The following is a 24,965-nucleotide window of genomic DNA, read 5'->3' on the forward strand; positions in this document are numbered from 1 at the left end:
AGACCCGTGAGGGAACTAGAGGTCCAGAGTATGATGGCAAAACAGAGAAGGCAGCTCCATGTCCACAAAAAATAAGATGGATTTACCCGTTCCTGCAGCATTACCCTGGGGTTTGGTGAGGATGATGGGGGTCTCCGAGTCCAGGCCGTGTCAGCCATTCATGATGTCTAGGAGTTCGAGCGGTGGGCCCATCTGGCTAGACTGGCCTCCATCTGAGTGGCTCATCCTCCACGGAGAGACACTGAGGAAAAGCCTGTTGCCCTAAGGGGCAGTCGTTCCACGAGTGACCGGGCTGCTTGCAGTCAGGGCAGGGCTCAGTGGGCAGCTGCGGGCAGGGGCCCTGCCGGGACCAATGACCCTGCTTGCCACACTTAAAGCAAGCTGCTGGGGGGATTCCTCTTTGTGACTTGGACTTGGGTTGGGCACTTCCTGTGCCTTGCCCCTGTTGCTCTGCTGGGCTCAGGGTTGCCACAAGAGCCTGGGTTTGGAGCATTACCTTCTGCTGCATGTGGGCCTGGCGAACAGCCTTGGCCTGTTTCTACTAGCTGTGACCATTGAAAACTTTAAATGCCATGTTCACAGGTCCCGGATAGGGGTTTGGGGGTTGAGAATAAGAGGAGGGGGGCTCCTGGGGAACCCGGCACCCAGATCCGGCAGGAAACGCCAGAGCCAAAGGCAGGACAGGGCCAATGGCTGGTGGAGGGTAACTTGATGGAGGAGGGGCTTAAGAACACAGTGGAGAAGGGAGGGACCCCTGGCCGGCAGGGGAGGAGAAAGAGAGACTGATATTTGCAGGTGAATGAGAAACAGGATCCTGCGAAGGGAGAGGAGGGGGCTCTTGGAGGGAATAGACCCGAGCGAAAGAGGTCCGCAGAGGGACCAGAGAGGGGTCTCAAGAGAGGGGCGCCCCCAGAGGTCAGGCAGGAGAGGGGAGAGAGTTGGGGTTTGGCAGAAAAGAAAAGATCAGGAGCAGAGATTTTAGGTGAGGTTTCTCTGGCCAAAAACGGCCTACGTGGTAGAACAGGCAGCACAGAGATTAGGACGGGAGCGTGAATAACTAGAAGCCCTGAGTATAAGGGATCTCCAACCAGTTCCCAGTTCTTTTGGCGATAGTTAAATTGGTGAGGGTGCTAAAACTGAAAGTCCCTTCAGGAGGCTACCTGGTTCGATTGTCCAGTGGGTTCTGTGGCCTGGCCACAGTGGAGAACAGTTTCTTCTTCTTTAGGGAGGGAGAGATTTTAGATAAGGCAACTCCAGGACTGTTTTTGGATTAGGTTTAGATTCCTGTGCCCCCACGGCCGCCCTCAGTCCTCAGAGTGGTCAGAGTTGAGCATTGGCGTCCCACAACTCAATTTCTGGCCACCAGATGGATAAGTAAAGTGGATGTGCTCAGGACATCTCCACCGGCACACATGCACTCGGAACGGAATGGAAAAGAGGCCCCTGACGCAGTTGCGGTTTTGGACAGGGAGTCTCGGTGGAAAGAACTGAGGGAGGCTGGAGGCAGGGGACTTACTATGCTGTGCGCCGAAGTGGGTGGAAGGTTGGAGCTCCTGGTTATTTCTCAGAGGGAAAGGGGAGAGGAGCGGTCCTTGCAGACTTCAACTCCTCCCGGGTTTCGGCACCAAATGTAAGGTATTTTTCCCCACTGAGAAAGAAGGAAGGGACCGGAGCCACAAAGTTTGGAATAATAAAAGGTTTTATTGAGTACAGAGCACATCCCACCCGATGAGGTTCCCTAGTCCCCGGGGACAGAGGCTAAGGGAGTCACATAGGGTGACCCACGTGGGGGATATTTAAAGGGTCTCTAGGGTGGTCGAGCTAATATGACGTGGTGAAATCTCACTGGCTGACGGACAGTCGCTTTTTTCCAAAGGGCTCCTGGGAAGTTTCTTTTGGCGTGCCTGGATGTGGGCGGTTCAAGTTAAATTCCCGGGTTTGGGTTCCTCACGTGACTGTTCCCCATTGCTGACCACCCCACAGAAACTATTGAACCAACATCTGGAAGAGAGGATAAACTTAAAAATCAAAAGTTTGTGGCCCTGGCTGGTTGGCTCAGTGGTAGAGCGTCGGCCTGGCGTGCAGGAGTCCCGGGTTCGATTTCCGGCCAGGGCACACAGGAGAAGCGCCCATCTGCTTCTCCACCCCTCCCCCTTTCCTTCTTCTCTATCTCTCTCTACCCCTCCCGCAGCCAGGGCTCCATTGGAGCAAAGTTGGCCCGGGCACTGGGGGTGGCTCTATGGCCTCTGCCTCAGGCACAACAGAGCAACGCCCCAGATGGGCAGAGCATCGCCCCCCTGGTGGGCATGCCAGGTGGATCCCTGTCGGGCGCATGCGGGAGTCTGTCTGACTGCCTCCCCGTTTCCAACTTCAGAAAAATACACCAAAAAAAAAAAGTTTGTGAAGTGCTGCAGAATGATTCACATTAGGAGGCCATTTGTATTTGAAGTCCACCTTCCTCAAAAGTCACATTTCTGGATAATCAGTTATGTTTCCTGCAAGAGTGTTATGTCTAGGCTTTCAGTGCTTTTCCACTCGTGCACTTGGAGTGGGGGGCATGTTACTCTCCTTGCACCGAATGGACCAGTCCAGGGCAGCCACCACCATTGTCCACAAGCTTTTTCTCCACCATTTGGATTTGCTTTGTTCGTTAGCAGTCATCTCTGTAAACAAAAGTCTAAGATTTATTGTCATACATGTTTTTAAATGATCCATTTTGATGGAGCTCTCTTTATTGTTTCAGGTCGAATGCGGTTGGGAACTTGATGCATAAAATTTGCATGACTCCTCACTCCTTTCTAGATCTCTCACTGGATTCAAGCCGGCATGGCTCACACCACAAAGGTTAATGGCTGTGCCTCAGGTAACAGTGATCCTGGGGGTGGGGGGCAGTGAGTCTGTATCTTTACTCAAACTAATTTCTAATTTCTCTTTCAGTAAATGGATTGATGATAGCTAGTTGCCTAGATAACTAGAATTTCAAAGCCATTTCTTTCCATAAAGTTGGGACTTGTTTTGTTTTTTTAAATCTATTAGAAAATTGGCTTTTGTCTTTAGAGTCTTTATGTACAGAAATCAGTTAGGTGAATTATTACCTAAGTCAATTCTATTGAAGTGTTGAAAGATAAATGTAAAGTCCTGAATGCTGATGCAAGTATAATGTGTGCACCTCTGGAACTTCTTTATGAGGGATTGAAGGATAAGAGAAGAAATGAGTTTGGATGCTTAGAACCAATTCTTTGTATCTACTCCCAAGCAGTTCTGTTTAATGTTGCCACACAAAGGTAAAGGGAGGGGGAATTAACTGGTATATTGTGACTTTCCCAGAGAGGAATATGCAACAAGACATATTATGAATCACAAAGGCTTGCATTCTGCTGCTTACTAGAGACCTATATAGTTTACATATCTATTCCAATAATGCTTATACAAAATTTGGGAGAAATTTATGGAACAAATGCAGTATGCAAAAGAAAGAGGGGACACTTTTAAAAGTAACAGCAGGGGGAAGACACCTCTGCAGTGGGCACACCTAGCCCATGAATGTGACCTTTCTTTTTCAAAGCAATCATTTTTTATTATAGTTGGCATCCAATATTATATTAGCTTCAGATGTATAACATAGTGATTCAACATTTATGTATTTTACAGTGTGCTCACTGCACTATTAACCATCTGTCACCGTGCATGTCACACTGTTATTGACTGTATTCCCCTTCACCTTTCTCACCCATCTGTCCATCCCCACCTCTCTCTGGCATTCATCAGTTTGTTCTTTGTTTCTATAAGTCTGTTTTTGTTTTATCTTGACTTTTAAAAAATTCCACATAGAAGTGAAAACATGCACTGTTTGTCTTTCTCTGTCCAGCATTTCACTTAGCACACTACTCTCCAGGTCCATTCATGTTGTTGCTAGTAGCAGGATTTCATTTTTTTTTTATTGATAGGTAGTATTCCATTTTATATGTATAGCATATCTTCATTATCCATTGGTCTATCAACAGACACCTCAGTGTTTCCATATTTTAGCTATTGTAAATAATGATGCCATGATGTAGGAAGCATACATCTTTTCGAATTGTTTCCTTTTTTTAGTATAAATACCCAGAAGTGGAATTCCTGGGTCATATGTTAGTTTTGTTTTACTTTTCAAGGAATCTCCATATTGCTTTCCATAGTGGCTGCTCCAATTTCTGGTCCCACCAACAGTACACGGGTTCCCTCTTCTTTATATCCTTGCCAATACTTCTTAATTGTTGACTTTTTGATAATAACCATCCTGAAGTATTATCTGTGTGAGGTGGTATCTCATTCTGATTTCCACTTTAAGTTCCCTGATGATTAGTGATGTTGAACATCTTTTCATATGTCTGTTGGCCATCTGTATGTCTTCTTTTTTTTTTTTTTTTTTAATAGAGACAGAGAGTGAGAGAGAGGGATAAATAGAGACAGACAGACAGGAACAGAGATGAGAAGCATCAGTCATCAGTTTTTCGTTGCGACACCTTAGTTCATTGATTGCTTTCTCATATGTGCCTTGACCACGGGCCTTCAGCAGACCAAGTAACCCCTTGCTCGAGCCAGCGACCTTGGGTCCAAGCTGGTGAGCATTTTGCTCAAGCTGGCAACCTCGGGGTCTCGAACCTGGGTCCTCAGCATCCCAGTCCGACACTCTATCCACTGTGCCACCGCCTGGTCAGGCTGTACGTCTTCTTTGGAGAAATATCTCTTCAAGTTCTCTGTCTACTTTTTGATTGGATTGTTTCCTTTTTCATTATTGAGTTGTGTGAGTTTCTTATATATTTTGAGTATCAACCTCTTATTGGATATATCATTTGCAAATATATTCTCCCATTCAGTAAGTTGTCTTTTTGTTTTGTTGATTTCCTTTGCTGTATTGAAGCTTTTTAGTTTTGCTTTTATTTACCTAGCTTGAGGAAACATACCAAAAATGTATAACTAAGACTGATATAAAATAGTTTACTACTTATGTTTTCTTCTGGGAGTCTTATGGTTTTAGATTTTATATTTAAGTCCTTAATCTATCTTGAGTTTTATTTTTGTATATGGTGTACATGAATATTTATTTTGGCAATCCCAGCTGCTCTGGCAAGAATCCTATAGTTTGCCCAAAACCAACCTCAAACTCAATTATCTATTTTCTCTATTCTTTAGCTTCTCCTTTCTACTGCCCAGCTTCTTGGGACTTTTCTAAATTCTTCTCAGGACTTCTGTCAGCAATAAAATATGAATGACAATATCTAACATATAATAACACTTACTGTGTGCGATGGTGCCCAAGATGATTTGCCTACACTGTCATACTCAGTCCTCATGGTGATCCTTTGAGATTATGCTGTTGTCATCATCACCAGCACTGTCCTCCATCTGTGGTGACATGGAGAAGCTCAGTAAATTACCTAAGCAAAGTGAGAAAAGTCAGGATTATTACTTGTTTCTCTAGTAAAATACCTGATAAGGAAGGAGACTGAAACATTATAACATTTCTTGAGAGTCATGGGCAGGTTTCGATTCTATGGTGCTGTGATCTCCTTCCCTTTCCTGCCCTCACTACATTCACACACTCAAAGGAAGGGGGTCTTGGAGTTGTTGAGGCCACAGACCTCAACCTTCTGGAGTCTCTGACTCTATTCAAGTCTCTGAGTCTCTGTTTTCAAGAGTTTAGGTCTCTTACCCTATTTGTCCCTAATTTGTTATACAACTTGACTTGTCCTAGAATGTCTCTTTCTTCTTTGTTCACGACGTCTGGTGCTACAGCTGTATCCTGCCTTAACTCGGTCTGGGCACCGAGTTTGAATTCAAAGGAAAGCTCTCTGATTTGTGACTTCTGGGTTTCAGGGAATGGGGATTGTTAACATACACAGGTATCTGGACCAGGCAGGGAAGGTTTTCCAGCCACTATGACCTTTCTAAGCCTATAAGCAAATCTGATCAAAGGCTTAGTCGTGCACAATTACTTTACTCACACAGATATCTAAACATATGTATACATTATACCTGCATATACATGTGAGTATATATACATATACACGATGCTCAGAACATTTTAAGATGTAGACATGTAGTACTGTGTAAAGAAATAAAGCAAGAATTATTGGTAATACTACCACCCAGAAATAACTTTTTTGCACATTTTCCATATACTCTTTAAATTATGTATTTCACATAGCTAAGATTGTGCTTATAAATATCATTTTACCTTTTCTTTTCCAACTTTGTATTATAAAAGAAATAACTGCCCACTGCTCTTTTTTTTTAAAAGCCAAAGTCAAGCAATGCAAAAGTGTATCCTGGTTATAAATATACTATTTGGAAATGTAGTTAACATTACATTTATAGGCCCCGGATGAAGATGGGAGGAAGCAGGCTTTATGGCAGCAAATGAAGGCTGGTTACTAACCTTTCCCATAAGAAAACAATAAATTATTTGGATAGTTTAATAGGAGTTTTACATGTGGAATAAATGATATTTTTTATTTTCCAAAGAAAAATTATAATATTAAGTATGTTTCTTAAAACTATACTTCCCCTAGATATGTTATACCCAAAAGGAGTCCTCACAACCCTGAAAAAAATCACTGCTTTGGGCTCCATAAAACATGAGAAATCCCATGCGATGTTGGGGTCAGGGTACTTGCAAAAGAAACGCTATTCATGGTTTTAAGACTAAAGCAAAAATCAAAAGTTGAACAGCTGAAAAAAACACCACCTGCACACTGTGCCCTTGGCTGAAGAATCCATCTGAGAACTGACCATCCCACGTTTATGTCCCTGTTTAGAGTTTAAATTGGATAAGAGACAAGTTACATACCTTTTATTTTTTATTTGTATTTTTTTGTATTTTTCTGAAGTGAGAAATGGGGAGGCAGAGAGACTCCTGAATGCGCCCAACTGGGACCCACCCTACATGCCCACCAGGGGGCAATGCTTGGCCCCTCTGAGGCATTGCTCCATTGCAACCGGAGCCATTCTAGCGCCTGAGGCGGAGGCCATGGAGCCATCCTCAGTGCCAGGCCAACTTTGCTCCAATGGAGCCTTGGCTGCAGGAGAGGGAAAGAAAATAGAAAGGGAGAAGGGCAGGAGTGGAGAAGCAGATGGGCACTTCTCCTGTGTCCCTGGCCAGGAATTGAACCAGAGACTTTCACGTGCTGGGCCGACACTCTACTACTGAGCCAACCTGCCAGAGTCTTATGTTCCTTTTTTTTTCTTTTTTCTTTTTTTGTATTTTTCTGAAGTTGGAAACAGGGAGGCAGTCAGACAGACTCCCACATGTGCCTGACCGGGATCCACCGGGCACGTCCACCAGGGGGCGATGCTCTGCCCATCTGGGATGTTGCTTCGTTGCAACCAGAGCCATTCTAGCGCCTGAGGCAGAGGCCACAGAGCCATCCTCAGCGCCCAGGCTAACTTTGCCCCAATGGAGCCCTGGCTCCAGGAGGGGAAGAGAGAGACAGAGAGGAAGGAGAGGGGGAGGGGTAGAAAAGCAGATGGGCGCCTCTCCTGTGTGCCCTGGCTGGGAATCGAACCCGGGACTCCTGCATGCCAGGCCGATGCTCTACCACTGAGCCAACCGGCCAGGGCCATATCCCTTTTATACTCTGACTTCCCCAGTGATTCCTTTAGTTAGATTGGATAAAAGGTGCTGATATGAAAATAAGAGCAGTTCATACCGTAATATGTAAAATTTATCACAATACATTTTAGACATACGAAATACGTAAAGGTTATATAACAAGCACCCATGTACATACCATCTAGCTTAAGAAATAAACTTTCCTGGTACATGGAAAATACCACTGAGCACCTACAAAGGGTAAGTATTGTTCTGGGCACTGGGGATGCAGCAGTGAACAAAAAAGGCAGAAGTCCCACCCTCGAGAATCTTTTTTTAGTGCAGTGGTTCTCAAACTTTTAAAGTCAAGGCACATTTAAAACCCTACAAATAATTGTAGGCGCACTATATACAAATTTCTGAAAAATATGTTATAATAATTAAGTCAAATACTAAAGAAAAAAATATAAAGTCCAAGTGTGCTTTTATGGTAATTAAACAAAATAAATACGACAAAATTAGATGTATTCTGACATTAAGAAGTATTTTTGTTACATATTTTGAGTTATGCTTTTTTGAATTCATAAAAAAGAGGGGTTTAAAAAAAGACCAAAAAAGTTATATTTTTATATATATAGATATTCTTAGTAAGATTTAGTAAATTCGGCAGGTCCTGGCACGAATGTGTTGTTTTTTCATTCTTGTGTTTATGAGAAACGTGAGCCTGATGTGTCCTAGTGATTTCTTCAATGTTTGGGCATATATTTGAAAGGCAAACTCTCATTTCCTCTTCAATACATTGAAGAATTCCTCTCTTTTTACTCTTGTGTTGAGTGCCGAAAACCCCCACCATACATACATTTTATCCACTGCACCATCTCTGGTCAGTCCCAGTTTTGTTTTTATTAATTTAAAACATTCTGTTAGGGCCCTGGGTGGTTGCTCAGTGGGTAGAGCGTCGGCCCCGCATATGGATGTCCCGGGTTGAATCCTTGGTCAGGGCACTCAGGAGAAGCATCCATCTGCTTCTCTTCCCCTCCCTCCCCCGCTTCCCTCCTTCTTCCCTCCCACTTCCCTCCCTCTTGCCCTCCCACAGTCTGTGGCTTGGTTGGTCTGAGCATAGGCCTCAGGCACTGAAAAGAGCTAAGTTAATTTTGAGCATCAGCCCCAGATAGGGGTTGCCGGGCCAGGGCGCATATGAGAGTCTGTCTCACTATTTCCCCTCCTCTCATTTATAAGAGAAAAAGGAAAAAATAAATAAAACAAAACAAAATTGTATTATGGTATTACTAAGAGTACCTTAATGTCACTTATTGATATGAGTATGTGCATCATAAATTGATTATGACTGTTCGCTTTTCTTATAGCTAACTAGTAAGTAAATGGGTTGGGGGGGTCATTGGTTAGGCAGATTGCTGTATTTCCATGGAGTTCAGGGTTGCGGACAGTCTACTTTTTCTCAAGTTTCTGAGTCATGTTGTAAACTGGATTCACTGATGTGATACTTATCTAAACACTAATTAATGTTGTGAAACTTTAATTAGAGTTTAGGATCTCTTTGGAAGCCAAATAATAAGTAGCTTATTTGTCAGATGAAGATAATAATACCTGTCCCATCTTTGTCACAGAATTGTTGTGAGAAAAAAGTAAAATAGCCATAAGAAACACTTTTTAACTTGTAAAGTGCTGGTCAGATGTCAGAGGACACCCACTATCCTTCTGAGAGCTCTGTCATGAGCTCCTGATGTATTAATAATAAACATCTGTACAGGTGCCATTATGCCAGGACCTATATAGGATGCTGTGACATTGGGGCAAGAATGACATATATTGGTGTCCTGAGTCCTAACAGTTAAATAAATAGATGAGCTTTATGGAGCAACTTTTTATGCTGGCCATCACCATCTTAATTTTGGTAACACTTACTTGCTTTTACTTGCCCTTCCTAGTTTATTATAGTTATTCCCTCTCTTGCTATTTCTCTTTCACAGCCCATATATATAAATATTTTCCCAGAGAGATAAATTTTTTACTCATTAAAGTCCTTATTGGATTGCATGAAAATGTGATTGTCATTTTAAATTATATTTTATAAAACCTTGTGAGCCTCGTTAGTTATTTGGCTCCAGGTTTTGTCTGTATGCTGATCTCAAATGGGGGATAAAGGCCACCGCTACCGCTGGTCAATTAGAGCCAGAGACTCCTGACAGAGCAGGTGGAACGGAGCGGCACAGTGCAACCCACTCTTGGCTGTGTAAATATTTTTTCTGGGCAGGAGCATTTCTCAAACAGAACTCTGAGCCCACTGCAGTGACCTGAGCAGCAGGAATTGTGTGCTGTTTGTCAAGTACAAGATCAGTTTGCAGTGACTGGTCTGGCTGGAACCAAGCTGGTATTTTCTGAGACCATCTATAAAGAAAATCCTGGAGCACAGCAGAAGTGGTGTGTTCTTGGTGGTGAGTCCCGGATTTGTCATCTGTATTAACATTAGCATTAGTTCAAAGTTAGAGGGTGAGCTGATTAGAAACTAGGGCTGCTTTTGTTTGTGGGTACCCCTCCTGACCTTCCAGGGTCTCCTGATTCAGCTTGCAAAAGGATTAAATGTGTGTTCCTACTTGTACTTTGTATTCCCCCGTAAGTGGTGTGTTCAGTGGTGGATCAGAAGAGCTGAGGGGAGAACAGTGTTTCCTAACAAAAACCTGTAAGAGCCAGAGGAGGGTGTCTTTTTTATTTCAACTCTCCAAACTCCCTGCCGTACTTTCAGATGACAAAATATGACTTGTCTGGCTCACACAGTTAATAGCTAAGCCAGCAGTTCAATATGGAGAGTCTTTTTTCTTTGTTTAAGCCATTCTGTTGACATTAAAAATCATAAGTATGGTATCGGTGAAGTTCTGATTAAACAGATCAAGGGGAAAGTATGTATTTTCAGAAAACTTATAAAACCCAAAAGTAGAATGGTTAAGACTAAAATGTCATTTTTTTTCTTGGTGTGAATTATTTTATAGAACCAAATTAACTAACATATCTAATACCTTATATGCATTTAGTACATCATGCAGATTCGTCTTACTATTAGATGTTTAATAATTGCATTTAATTAGATTGTTCATTTCCACTTTAAAGAAACTGTTAGTTGTTAATTGATTGAAGGCTAATTTCACACTAAAGTTTATAAAGGAAATAATTTATTTTCTTACAGTTGTGGTGTATAAGAAGATACCTTTTTTTTTAAAGTAAGAAGTATTTTATTTGAATTTCATAACTGTTGAAATGCCATGACTATCTACAGATAGGAGACCCTGGGTTTCAGAGTTGCCTGTCTGGTTAAACAGAACCCCAGCATTCAGCCCCTCCAGAGGTGCTGAAAAGTACCCCTCTGATCCGGGCTTGCCTGTTTACAAGGCTCGGGTTTTAACCCAAACTGTAGCCGGTTTCACTTCACTAGCTCTCTTGCTCCAAAGCTTGAGAGAGCCCTAATGGGTTAAGCGTCAGATTTCTGACAGGCGATTAGCCCTCCAGCTAAGCAGAGGAAGGACGATTTAGCTTCCAGTGAGTACCAGCCTCCTGGAATGTAAGAAGGGTAGAATCTGGGTGCTGGGCAAAGGTCCCCGTCAGTTGGAAATTTCTGCCCAGGTGCTTTGTGGGTAGTCACCAGAAAAAAAAAGAAAAACTCAATTGGGAGATTCACTGTGTTAAGAACTTGGGCTGTTATTGTCATTCTAAGACTGCTTAGTGAGGAAACTAAAACAGCCCTCCATACAAGGATTTGAATGTCCTGTGCCCTGCTCACTAGCAGACTTCTCATCGTGAGCGCTGACATTGATTTCTGATTATGCACTTCCCCTCTTTCCTCAGGGACTCGGGTGGGCTAGCTCAGCCCATCAGAAGTATAGCTCATTAGCTTCTTTTTCCAGGGCTTGCCTTCTTCCTGTGTCCTAGATAATTTATCTCCCTTGTGTAGTTTCTGCAAAAGGTTTGTATGGGCTTGGAAAATGAATGACTGAACCCCTCAGTTTCTGCTTTGGGGTCCTTTTCTATAAAAAGCTATTTGTTTTGATCTGGTATGAAAAATATTAGCATAGGTCTAAAATTCACAGGAGTAGTAAATTCTTGCTCTTTTCTGGCAACAGATTTTTTTTTTAATTTTTTTTTTCAGAGACAGAGAGAGTCAGAGGGATAGACAGGGACAGACAGATAGGAACGGAGAGATGAGAAGCATCAATCATTAGTTTTTCGTTGCGCGTTGCAACACCTTAGTTGTTCATTGATTGCTTTCTCATATGTGCTTTGACCGTGGGCCTTCAGCAGACCGAGGAACCCCTTGCTCCAGCCAGCGACCTTAGGTCCAAGCTGGTGAGCTTTTGCTCAAACCAGATGAGCCTGTGCTCAAGCTGGCGACCTCGGAGTCTCGAACCTGGGTCCTTCCGTATCCCAGTCCGGCGCTCTATCCACTGCGCCACCGCCTGGTCAGGCTCTGGCAACAGATTTTAATTAAAATTTTATTGAGTCACCTTCTCTAATAAAAACCCACTGAAGGCCCAATCAGGAAATCAGATTTGGTCAGACTCATTCAAAGACTTTTAGAAATTCTAAGTAAAAAAAAAAAAAAAGTAAAATTATGTTTCCCCTTTTCCTCTCTTGGCTTCTCTGCTGGATATCTTTGGAGTGAGCTGTAGCTGATTTACTCATTTCCATATGCTTTAGGAAAATTATGCTCGTGTTTTAGAAGCTAAGCCTGGTTCTGCTTTTGGGTTGCAGTTTATTGTGAAGCCTGAAAATGGGAAGTTTTAAACTATGCAGCCCATTTGTATATATAAACTTAGTGATCTCACAACTTAAAAATAAGTATGCCACTATTTTGAGGATTTAAAAAAAATAGTGACTATATTTAATCCTAGCAGTTCTTGGAACAAGCCATAGCTGAAAATTCAGATTAAAGAATAATATTCAGAAGACCTTTCTGACCAAAAGCAAAACTATAGACATGGAGAACTGGACCAAGGGACAAATTGCTGGATTCATGGGATTTATTCTTATCCTGAAAGTTAAATCTTTGTACAACTCTTACTCCGTCTTTGTGACAAGCCAGATTTGAGTGAACTGTGCCATTTCTCCCAGCTGGACCAAAGGTTGTGGACATGGTTACAATTTGACCATGTGAACCTTTATTTAAAGGAGCTGGTACTAGGGTAGCAGTTTATAGAAGCCATTAGCTTCGTCACAAGTACTGAGTTTATTTTAGGTTCTTTTTCATGATTTTATTTAATTGGAGTTTTCTCTCTGAGGGATCTTTTATATTTTGAACATGATTATATTTTAGATAGGATTTCTGTTAGGTAGAATCAAGAAATAGTCATGGGGCTTTCTAAATTGAGTCTCACAATATTTGGTTTAGCTGATAAATCCCGTTAGCTTTGTAAATCTTTTTGTGAAAACATTGATTCAGCTTGTCCTGCCAGGATTTCCCATCCCCGCCCATTTTCTGAGTGCCCCTTTCTCTGCATCAACCGTCCACTCGACCAAGGCATTTGTAGTGTCTCTGTCCAGTAGACACATCTCAGAGTCTCTTAGAAGAAAAAGGAGAGAATGTTTCCAAACTAGAAATACAAAATGGGGAGAGAGATTTGATATTTCTAATAATTCATAATCCAGCTGCTTAATATCTTTAAAACCGTAGTCATGTGCATCAACCTTTGTGTTTTTCTATGACTAAAATCCAAAATAGTTCACTCGCTCTCTGCTGTCTGTATCCCCTTCATCTGACTCCAGGTACCCACCAAGGTACAGCTCATTTGTTTCCTTTCCTTCACCGTTTCAGACAGAGCAACTGGGACGCTTTATTCAAACCTGGAACGAACCAGGGAATTGTTTTTGAAGCAGCCCGTTTGGCGTGTTTCTCTCCAACTGTGAGGACAAAGACTGATCTGTCTTGCGCTGACCTGGCAGAGGAGGCATAATACCTGCCGGCTTTATGCAGCATGTACCCTCTCTGGGACTCCACCCCTTCCAGGGGTGAATCAGCCTGATGATACACCAATTTTTATAGCACACCGGGGTGGAGACCTGGAAGTCTGTGGGCTGGGAGGGGAGGAGGGAATGGGTTGCATGTCAGACCATTTCAGCAATGCAGCCTACAGGAAAAAATTGCAAAACATCGAAGTCCTGTGCCACCAGATTTTTCCATTAGCACCACGCTTTCCACAGCTTCCAAGTCTGCCCCAGGGACAGCTGTTTGGCCGTGTGAAGAGAAATGGTCACGTTACATCACAAGCTCTGTCAGCCCAGCAGGCCCTGAGCACTGCCTTCTACTCTCTTCTGTCTGTCTGTCTGTCTGTCTGTCTCTCTCTCTCTCACACACACACACACGCACACGCACGAGCTGTGGATTCTCTGAGGAGGGGTGCGTGGACATTCTTTGGACACTACAAAAATAGCTACTGGAATTTATGCCACCTCAGGATATTAATTTTAAGTGAAGAAAACAAGACCAGAAAATCATCAGAAAGGTAAAAGGATCTTACTTAGAGTGGGGAGCTTTTCCTCTGGGGTATTTATTCCTTGGTGTTCTGGACACTTTGCTGATGAAAGTAAACTTTACAAATAGTGGTGAATTTAAGTTAGGATTTTGTTTGGGGACTACCAGAAGGAACGACTCAAAATTCAGTAGAAGTACTTCATTCAGTCAGCCAGTTCATTCACTCAGTAGCTCGCTTTTTTTTTTTTTTTAAAGAATTCCTGCTACAATTTTCTTTTTATTTATTCATTTTAGAGAGGAGAGGGAGAGACAGAGAGAGAGAAAGATAGAGAAAGAGAGAGGAGAGATAAGAGAGAGAGAGAAGGGGGGGAGGAGCTGGAAACATCAACTCCCATATGTGCCTTGACCAGGCAAGCCCAGGGTTTCGAACCGGTGACCTCAGCATTTCCAGGTCAACGCTTTATCCACTGCGCCACCACAGGTCAGGCCACTCAGTAGCTCACTTTTAAATGACTGCACAGAAATTGATTTGGCCAAAAGGCAGCTGTTTCCCTCTTTTATGTAATGGACCAACCCTGTGAAAGGTGGTCTGTCTTTGCCTTATTCTAACTACTTGGTGATTTTGTTTTGTTAAGGATGGCTGGTGAGATTGAGGAGCTTTCTATACTTTTGTTATTTTTTCTTTCTCTCCGAACATTTTATCTTTCATTAACTTTCATCTCTGTTCCCTTCTCTTAACTCTGAGCTGTTGTTTTTGGCCTTCTTTTGAGAGAATTCAGGGTCTATTTTTGTTTCTTTGGACCTGATTGCAGAAATCATGGTGAGCCTTCCTGCTCTCCATGGCTCCAGGCAGCTCTGTCCAAACAGTTATGAGAGAACTGGGGTCTTCTGCACCCTGCCAGCTGCTGTTCCCGGTCCCACTGTGCCCTGTTTCCCTCTGAGTGGCTTTGCTCAAAGCCTTATTTTTTTGGTATGGATGTCTTTGCCATAGCTGTTAATATAGGCTCCTCTTGCCCTTCAAGTCCTGCTTCCTATCTTAACCTCTTCTAGCAAGTATTCTCAGATGCTCCCAGTGGAAAGTCAACCCTTCCTCTTGATTAATTCTAGAGAGCTATGTGGCCTATTAAGTTATTGCCACCACTTGCTTTTAGTTAGAGATTGTGGTTGTGTGCTTCACTACTCTGTAAGCTTTGAGGTCTTAGGAGGCACGATTCCATGTCATCTTCATTTTGGTGTGCCCATCATGGCTTGCTTAGTACTCAGGGTAGAGTCAACATGCTCAGTCCTAACAGATATTTGTGGCACACCAACTTTGTGCTGGCATACTGCTGGGCATCTCATACAGAGTGGGGCTGAACTGAGCCCTGCCAGCTGCCAATCTTATATTGTAGTGCCCTTTGCGGTTTTCTCCCAGCTTCTTCTCCTGGGTATTTTTTCTGAATGAACAGGTGGCTTTCAGTTTGTCACACACACTTGGCTTGCTTTCTTCCTCCTCTTACCTTTGACTAAATGGAAGTTGTAGTATCTGCTTTCTTTTCATCACGTGCTCCAGGTAGGCATAAAATGATATTGTATGTTAAATGCTCTGGGTTTCAGGGAGAGGTGACCAAATATAATGTGGTTATGCAGGAAGAGTTATTGTCACAGGCCATTTGAAAAGTTCTTTCTAGCCCCCGTGGCCTCTTTTCTCCTCTCTCTGCTTTTAGCAACCCATCCAGAGAGAGAGAGAGAGAGAGAGAGAGAGAGAGAGAGAGAGAGAGAGAGGAGGAGGAGGAAGAAGAGGTAGAGCTCTGGTCAGTGTCTTTTGTCCCAGGCCTCTTATCTAGTCTGGTTTGGTGGGTGGTTGAAACTAGGGATGAGAACCTGAGTTGGTATCCGCTCAGGTGGGGGTGTGGCCAGTTGGTCTACCTTCCTTCTCTCCCACAGTTTTCTTGGGAAGGTCTCCACAGATCTATCACCCCTTTTAGATGGGGAGAAATAAACTATCCTTATTAGCACTGATTATTTATAGCTTTATAGTCTTTGTGGTAATCTAATTTAAAGTTTTAATTCCCTTATTTGGTCTCGTCCTCCAATTCATTTTGTCATTTGGCTTTTTTAAATGTTGATTTCAAATCTCAATGATAACATATTGTATGACAGTCTCTTGTTTACATTTGATGAAAATAATAGGCCTGGGGCAACCCAGACTGAAAAGAAAGCCTAATATGTATGAATTCATTGTGACTCCATTGCTAAGGTTTAAATATGTTGAGAGACATGCACTTTGTTGAGTAAGGTATAAAGACAGTGTTGTTTTTCTGTCCTTTTAAGGTAGGCCCATTGTCCATAGCATCCTCTTCCTAATTTCACTCTCCTGAGTAGAATCTCGCATGTCACACCCTCCTTATGTTGCTTGTGGCCTCTCCTTGCATTAAGTTTTAGGAGCAGATCCTTCTAATACAGTCATGCACAGGAGAGTCCTCTTCCAACACCCAACACTGTACACACCTGACAAGACAAGAAGGAGCCCTTGCTGGACCTGCCCTTGTAATCCTCTGCAAGTCCTGAAAGTCCCTCAGGCTGTGATGGATGTGGGTGGAGAGGCAGCTGTGGTGACCAGGAAAGGAACTACGCCCATGTTTCTCCCTCACTGTTGTCACCTTAGACACCCTGCTTTTGGAGTCACACCCCACCCCAAGTCTGAGAAAAGATGGGTGAAATAGCATGATAAGGTATTTGAATTCTTTAGGGTCTGGGAAAAAGTCTCAAATGCAGCAGGAATAACCCAGGCCGCTTTAAAAGTGGTAACAGCACTCTGCTTTCAATCTGTTTCTTTTTTGAGATGACTACGTACAGGTAAGGGGTTTTGAACATTAAGTTGACCTGTAAGAGAAGTGGTGGTAGATATCCTGGGATGTTGCTTGGTATTGCCTTTGTCTTTATTTTTTAAATGATACGTCTTAGTAGTAAAAGCTAAATTTAAGCACAGCTTAAGTAAATACGCACTGGAATTAAAATTGTTTTTCTAATTTGTTTTATAGTTTGTCCCAACAAGACTCTTGCAATTTGAAATGAGAAAAAGTGGGTCACTTAGAAAGTGAGAAAAGAAAAGGCCAGGGAGCCTGGCCGGTGGTGGCGAAGTGGATAGAGCATCAACCTGGGACACCGAGGTCTTGGGTTCAAAACCCCGAGGTCACTGGCATGAGCGCAGGCTCACCAGCTTGAGCACAGGATCATCAACATGATCCCATGGTCTCTGGCTTGAACAAGGGGTCACTGGCTTGGCTGGAGCCACACATGAGAAGCAGTCAGTGAACAGCTAAAGCGATGCGACTATGAGTTGTACTTCTTGTCTCTCTTCCTTACTGTCTGACTTTCTCTCTCTCTTTCTCGTACACATGTGCGCAAAAAAAAAGAGAGAGAAAAAGAGAAAACGCAAGGGAGCAAATGAATGACATGAAGTGGTGCCACATTGGGGCCTGGGAGTGTGTTCTGTTTGGCCAACTTAAAGTTTTGCTTTAATTTTAATTTGTTGCCAAAAATGTTTAAATTAGGTAATTTTGTGTAAAAAGATCAGTTTTCTCAGCTGCTCTTGAAAAGTCAAAAGCTCTGCCTATCCTGAGTCTGTCTTTCTGTTGGGCAGTAGTCAGTGGAGAGGAAAGGTGCTCGCTGGTCTCTTCTAACTCCCTCCACATCCCTTCCTTTCAGCTACTGGGCCGGACTCTAAAGGTGTTGGAACTTGTGATCTGGACACTGATGGTACTTGAATTGCTTTAAGGGCTGCCCCAGTTTGGTTCTCAGTTTCCTTTAAGCCTAAAGGAAGAATATATTTGAGTTATAGGATTTGCATGGTTTCAGGCCCCGTTCTCATCACAGGCTGTGGCGTAGATGCAGCTGCAGAGTTTCTAACATTGCTGATGTCTCTGATCCCAGCCCAGTAGATTCTGATTCACTGGGGTGAGGGTGGGGGTGACTCAGCACATTTAGAAACAGCCCCAGGCGCGGTGATTGTGCAGCAGAGTTGAGAACTTGTGGCATTGAGGTGCTTGCACTGGGAGGGTCCGAGCGTTGGCACCTCCACCTTGAATGCAAAGGTGTTAGTCCTCCTCTCACCACTCTGGGCCAGGGTCCGGCCTCAGCTCTAGAATGAGGGCATGGGCTCAGAGTCCTTGATATTTTTATTGTAGCTCTTTGAAAGGAAACAAACACTCAAAGTTTGACTCCTGGAAGGAATTAAATTGACCAAATAGCCCTGGTCACCTACTACAGTGATGGGACACATCTATAGTTGAGATGGAAAAGACAAAGCTGGTAGTTAGTAGGGATGTGAGGTGTGTGCACGAATTGGAACAGAGGGAAGAACAAGCAGCTCTGAGAGCTAGACAGAAGAGGTGGCTGCAAAGACAAGAGACAGCTTTAGAAAGAATTGATATTTTAGCTGACCTTGCAAACTAGAAGAATTTTGCCTGAGAATGTTTGGTGTGGGTGTACATCAGAAGGGGCAGGAATGGTACAAGCATTGAAACGGCATGCTCTTCCTCCTCCCCACCCTTCAGAAATGTTAGCTTCCTTTCCCAGTTTTCTTTGCTCTCTCTCTTAATGTCTGACTTTCTCTCTCTCTCTCTCTTTCTTGCATACATGTGCGCAAAAAAAAGAGAGAGAAGGAGAAAACGCAAGGGAACAAATGAATGTCATGAAGTGGTGCCACATTGAGGCCTGAGAGTGTGTTCTGTTGGGCCACCTTCTTGTAGGAAAGAAGGTGCTTGGCATGTGGCTTTTCAGTGCCATGTAAAACCAGTGTAGCAACTGAGTAGGCAGTAGCAGTAGAATAGCAGTATGGATGACATGAGCTTCAGCTGCAGAACGCCAGCAATCATACCTACCTCACAGGGTTCTTGTGAAGATTAGATGAGTTCGTATCTGTATGACGCACTTGGAACAGTGGCGTCCACAGGAATTGTGCACAGTGGCTGGTGGGGAAAGACGAGGTCAGGGAGGCTGTTGTGAGACTGATAAACCCAAGTGCATTTGTGCTGTGTCTGTGAGACTGGGAGAGTGTTAAGAAATCAAGGAGAGAAGGAGGAAGGTAAATCCAGGGTATGTCAGGGTATATGCATCTTTTTGGTTTTTTAGAGAGAAAAATGGACAGGAAGGGAGAGAGATGACAAAAATCAACTCATAGTTGTGGCACCTTAGTTGTTCATTGATTGTTGTCTTATATGTGCCTTGACCAGGGATGATACAGCTGAGCCAATGACCCCTTGCTCAAGCCAGCAACCGTGGGCTTAAGCCAGTGACCTTGGGCTCAAGCCAGAGACCTTGGGCTTCAAGCCAAAGACTTTTGGGCTCAAGCCAGAGACCTTTGAGCTCAAGCCAGCGACCATGGGTCATGTCTGTGATCCCATGCTCAAGCCAGCACCCCACTCTCAAGCCGAATGAGCCCTCACTCAAGCCAGCGACCTCGGGGTTTCAAACCTGGGTCCTCAGCATCCCAAGCCAGTCTTCTATCCACTGTGTTACCTCCTGGTCAGGCAAGATATATACATCTTAAGATACACAAAATATGCCTGACCAGGAGGTGACACAGTAGATAGAGCATCAGATTGGGGCGCTGAGTATTCAGGTTCAAAACCCCGAGGTCGCCAGCTTGAGTGCAGGCTCATCTGGTTTGAGCAAGGGGTCACTCCATCTGCTGTAGCCCCTGGTCAAGGCACATATGGGAAAGTAATCAATAAACAACTAAGGTGCCACAACGAAGAATTGATGCTTCTCATCTCTCTCCCTCCTGTCTGTCTGTCCCTATCTGTCTCTTTCTCTGTCTCTGTCACAAAAAGAGAAAAAGATGTACAAAATATAATTCATTGTAACCAGTCACTACATCATTTAACTGGTTTTATCAGTAGACTTGGGGTGAGGCCCCCAGGAGAGAAAGTCTTGATGCAGTAATTCTGTTAAGTATTAGAGAAGAATGGGTTCATATGCTTGATTGCAGTCTCGGAACTCTGCGTCTGCCATCCATGGGAGAAAAACTGTATTAGTGCCCTCAGCCCACCTGGAAGCACAAGACTTGTCTATAGTCCATTTTCCTTCTCACTGAGAGTCACCTTTTCTGCCTACTGTCCACCTATCAGAGCAAAAACCTTAGAACATCTTCATCCTCTCAGACTGCATTTGGCTTCTTTTTTTGTGCATAAATTAGGGAGTAAAGACAGACACACGTGTCTTTCTCTTTACAGTGGGAACCTTTGTGACTGACAGTTTCCAAGTAGGAGGAGCTCCTATTTTTAATTCTTCTCACATTCCAACCTTTGTAATTCTCTCCATGGAAGGAGTAGACAATTATTTGCATACAGTGACTTTTCTGCTAGACTTCTTCTTCATAGAAGCACACATACAAAAGATTATTACCGTCAACTGTTTTGTAGAATAAGCTCTGTTCTTACCAGAACAGAGTCAAAAATAAAATAAAATTAAAATTTAGCAGGATTTTTCTTTGCAGGATTAAGAAACACTACATTCTGATGCTTTCCTCAGTTTAATTCTTAAGAACAAGTTTTTTTTATGTTAATATTTAGCTTGGAATATAATAATGTGACTAAATAATACCAGAATTTTTTCAAAAAGTACAAAGAAAAAATTTCTCTGTTAAAAGTAAATGATAAAAGAAGCCCAAGGGCCTGACCAAGCAGTGTCGCAGTGGATAGAGTGTCGGTCTGGGGCGCAGAGGACCCGGGTTTGAAACCCTGAGGTCGCTGGCTTGCGCGCAGGCTCAACCAGGTTGAGCGCAGTCTCACCATCTTGAGCACGGGGCTGCTGGTTTGGACATGGGATCACAGACATGACCGCATGGTCACTGGCTTGAGCCCAAAGGTCGCTGGCTTGAGCAAGGGGTCACTTGCTCTGCTTAGCGCCCCCCACTCAAGGCACATATGAGAAAGCAATCAATGAACAACTAAGGTGTTGCAATGAAGAATTGATGCTTCTCATCCCTCTCCCTTCCCTGTATGTCTGTCCCTATCCTTCTGTCTGTCTGTCTGTCTCTGTGTCTGTCTCTGTCATACACACAACACACACACAAAGCCCAAGGGAATTTTAGGGTGATGGGCATTTTCTTCTGGTGTTAGATGCACAACTAACATTAGTATACATTTACTAAAACTCACCAAACTGCACTCTTAAAATGGGTGACTTTTATGGATGTAAATATCTCAATAAATTTTTTTTCAAGTCCCCCCAAAAAGATAAAAATAGGCCTAGTTCAAATCTCTTCTCTAATGTTAGTGTTATTGGGTACAATAATTGTGAACTATTTGGACTCTGTACATTTTCCAAAGGTCAGGCACTTGAAGCTTTGTTCTTAGTTTGTTATTTCCCTTTGAATCAGTTTATTTACTTGGTATAAAACAAAATTAAGTGAGTCCCACATCATCTTTAAAAAGTTGAATCTTTGTAGGTTCACACAGAAAAATGTCTGTCCCAGAGGTCATCACTTAAAGCATCCAGCCACCAGATGTGCACGGGAGAATGCAGTGAGAAGAGAAATGAAGTGACATGGTGGGGGAGGGGTGCAGCCACTAAAATGAACCGGTCAAACTAGGCAAATCCAATGGGTTCCTGTCAACCTTGCCTCTCTCTACATAGCTGTCCCCTGTTTTCAAGTTTACAAAGCAGGCCATTTAGAGTCATCTCTAATCTTTGCTAATCGCTGCTTTATTGTTGGGAACTGGCTTTGCTTGTTTGCTCTTTAGACAAAGTTCCACAAATCTTGTTCCTCTAGATTCACATTTCCCCAGTGGATTTGGGCATAGATGATGAACAATTTAAAAGAAACTTTTCTTTTTTTTTCTTTTTTCTTCAGGTGATGAATTTAAATCATTAGAGGGACATACCGTTCTTACTAACTTTTTAAACAGAAACAAAAGGTTGCTCAAAGATACTCTCACCCTAAAACAGAATGCAGTTGTTTGGGAATTGATGTTGTCTTAGCAAGTCACATGATCTAATTTGGATAAAATGTTTAAGGGAATATGAAATTAAAAAACATTTGGGTCTGTGGTTTACAAAGTGGGAGTGTTTTTAGCCTTCAAATTGTATGTTGCATTAAATAAAAATACACTGAAAGTACTCCAAGGAAAGGAACCACTGGCCTCCAGCCCAGCCTGGGTTCAGTGTAACACTGAATCACTTCCTTCATAGAGGGCTGCTGATCTGGCGCTCAAATTAAAACAGTGAGCCTTTCTCAGCCCTGGAGGGCTTGGGGGCAGGGAATAAGTCAGCGGGAAGAAGAAGGAAACATTTGCTGCCTTTCCAAGTTCTCCCTAGAATTAACAAGTTTACATCTGCATTTCTAGGTTAGCAGTTTAAGAAGGATAGTTTGAAAAATCGGAAGGGGCCTTGGGAGAGGTCTGTTTTCATCTCTTTTGTTAAGATCCTTGCTAGCAGTTCCATTCCTTGGTAGTTTTTGCTGTCTCACTGACGCCGAGACTCCTGGCATTAAACCCCACAGCCAGCAGGCTGCTAGTTGGTCAGGAAATTCCAAATGGGTATAAATAAATTCTCTGCAACAGCTCGTGAGCTCTTTGCCTGCCAATGTGTGTCGTCCCTTTAATGCCGAGGGAAGTATGCCTGAGACTTGGCTTCCTGCTTGCCGAAAATCAGTTATTTTGTTTCTGGGTGGGTAAGTAAGAAAGCCCCCCAAAAAAGAAAAATAGAGGATAGTGTGATGTTCTGGGAGGAGGGGGTAAGTGAAATATAAATTCAAGCTCTGTATGTTCTATGAAGCATTTGCTTTTCTTGCAAGCTGGAAAGGATAACTCAGTACCTTATTTTTGGTTCAGTGAAAACTCCAGCTTTAGCTGTGGCCTTAACATAAAGATACCATTGTTACAGAAGGGAAAGGTTGTACGCATATGCCAAGGTTTGAGATTTTTGAGTTGGTGGTTTAATTAAATTCCAGAATTTCCTTTTTTGTTGCTAAATCCATTTTTGGTCATTTGTTTATAGCTCAGTTTTTCTAATGGGGAACTGCTCAGTGTGCTTTAAAGCTGGTTTCTTTTTCTTATATAAACACTATAAAACAAAATAAGGGCTGCGATTCATATAATTACTTCAGCCCCTCCACCCCCAATTTTTCCTATTATTTTAGAAAAGCCTTTTCTATCCCAAAGTCCCAGTTTATGTTTCTTCTCAGTTTTTCACAAAATTACCCTTTGAACTGGACCATTTTCTTGTTTACAATTAAAGCAGCATGTTACTTTTGAAGAAAGTTTCGAAAACAGTATTTACTTTCCTAGCTAGTTCTCCTGGTTGCATGCATGAAAATTGAGCTGTATTTCAGCAGTCCTTTTTTAAATTAGGCACTGGGCATTGAAGAGCACACTGCCTCAGTGGTGAAGGGCGAGAACTGAGGACCCTGTGGCATCTTGGCTATTTCAGAAGGATGGTGGGTGAAGAGTCTTTGCACCTTGTAGTTGACACTGAACACGGGAGAAGAGGGCATTGTGGGGACCTCGAGGCCCCTGTGATGTCACGGGCCTCCTGAATACAATACACCCTTTATTGAGGCACAGCCCATGCCATTCCCAGGGACAGTGATCCTTCCCACTGGCTTCCCTCTCCGCTGCTCACCTGCAGCCTGGCTTCTGGACTCCTGACACGCCCGGAGTAGAACTGATGATACAGCAAAGGGAAGTCGCATTTGGGGGCCGTGAGGTTGTACAGTTGTTAAAGTGCAACTGGAAAGGTGCTGCCGAATGACAGGAGAAGAGAGCAAGGCCTCGGGCTCTGGCTGCCTGAACATCTGGTCTGACAGCTGCTGCAATTAACTTCTTTCTTCACTTGTTCACATAGCATGCGATGTTATGAAATTCTGTGTCATGTACAGAGGCAGAGGCTGGAAGCAACCTTTGGAAATCATCGGGTCCCACCAACCCCCTCGTTTCACACATCCAGACCTTTTCGCTGCATTGAGCAATTCCAGATCCCTACTGCCCATTGCGTGTCCGTGAACGAGGAAACATTTACAGCTCCTGTTCTTGATTTAGGGAAAGAATTACACCTCCCCCCAATTGAGGCAAGCCATTCTCAATGATTGCATGGGAAGGTGTTCAGTGGATCTAAAACACACATCTTTGCGCAGTGTGTTAAAGAGTGCTTTACTCTTATGACTTTGGTAGAGGTAGGAGAATGAGATTATTCAGAAAAACCAGTGCATACATTTGTCCTTTTTATTGTAAGAAGTAAATATTTTAACTTGGCCATAATATACTGCTCACAAAAATTAGGGGATATTTCATCGCTTCTTATTATTCATTTTGAAATATCCCCTAATTTTTGTGAGCAGTATATTTTTAAAGGTTAGAGGATGTTTGCCTACTTTTGCTTTGTTTTACTTTACCTCCTTATGCATCATTGATGTTGGCGTGAGGCTCCCTCCACAGCAAATGGGCGCCAGCACTTGGCTCTCCCTGAGCCCCGGTGTGAGCACGGGCACACAGGCACGTGCTGCTGCAGGGCCCGGCTGCATCTGCCTCGTCCACTCTGGGAAGTGGGTGACCTCCAGATTTTAGCAAACTCATTTGATTTTGAATCAACACCTCAAACCCTAGCTTCTCTGGAGCCAGGAAAGGGGGGCAGGGCTGGGTGGAGGAGAGGAGTTCTGCGTCATCTCTGGGATGCCAGGGCTGTATGCTTCACCAGCCTACAGAGGGTGATCCAACAATAGTCAGCAGTAGGCATTGTTCTCGGTGGTCCACAGGCACGTGGTGAAGCAGGCAGGTCATTATTTTTCCCAATGAGACTGTTGGGATAGAATCTATTGCACCAACAGCTGGAAAGTGCCAAAGCGAGGATTCCAACTCAGGCAGTCTGGCCCTGGAGTACCTGATTTTAATCGTTACAGCTCTTTCTCTACCATACTTAATTGTTATATGC

At 43.3% G+C, this 24,965-nt stretch overlaps 1 protein-coding gene across 5 annotated transcripts in view; it reads left to right on the top strand.

Annotated features, from left to right (window-relative positions):
- KANK1 (KN motif and ankyrin repeat domains 1) overlaps positions 1-24,965 on the top strand; it is a 249,516-nt gene that overhangs the window by 172,484 nt on the left and 52,067 nt on the right. For 4 of the 5 annotated variants that reach the window (XM_066368045.1, XM_066368049.1, XM_066368048.1 and 1 more), the window contains one exon: positions 2,744-2,863. In XM_066368045.1, the coding sequence (XP_066224142.1) occupies positions 2,827-2,863 (37 nt within the window). In that variant the 5' untranslated portion in view covers positions 2,744-2,826. Of the gene's footprint in view, positions 1-2,743; positions 2,864-9,893; positions 10,030-24,965 lie in introns of those variants that run through there. The other variant, XM_066368050.1, reaches the window with a different exon arrangement.

The sequence above is a fragment of the Saccopteryx leptura genome, chromosome 2 (assembly GCF_036850995.1).
Source record: "Saccopteryx leptura isolate mSacLep1 chromosome 2, mSacLep1_pri_phased_curated, whole genome shotgun sequence".
In the NCBI taxonomy this organism is placed as follows: domain Eukaryota; kingdom Metazoa; phylum Chordata; class Mammalia; order Chiroptera; family Emballonuridae; genus Saccopteryx; species Saccopteryx leptura.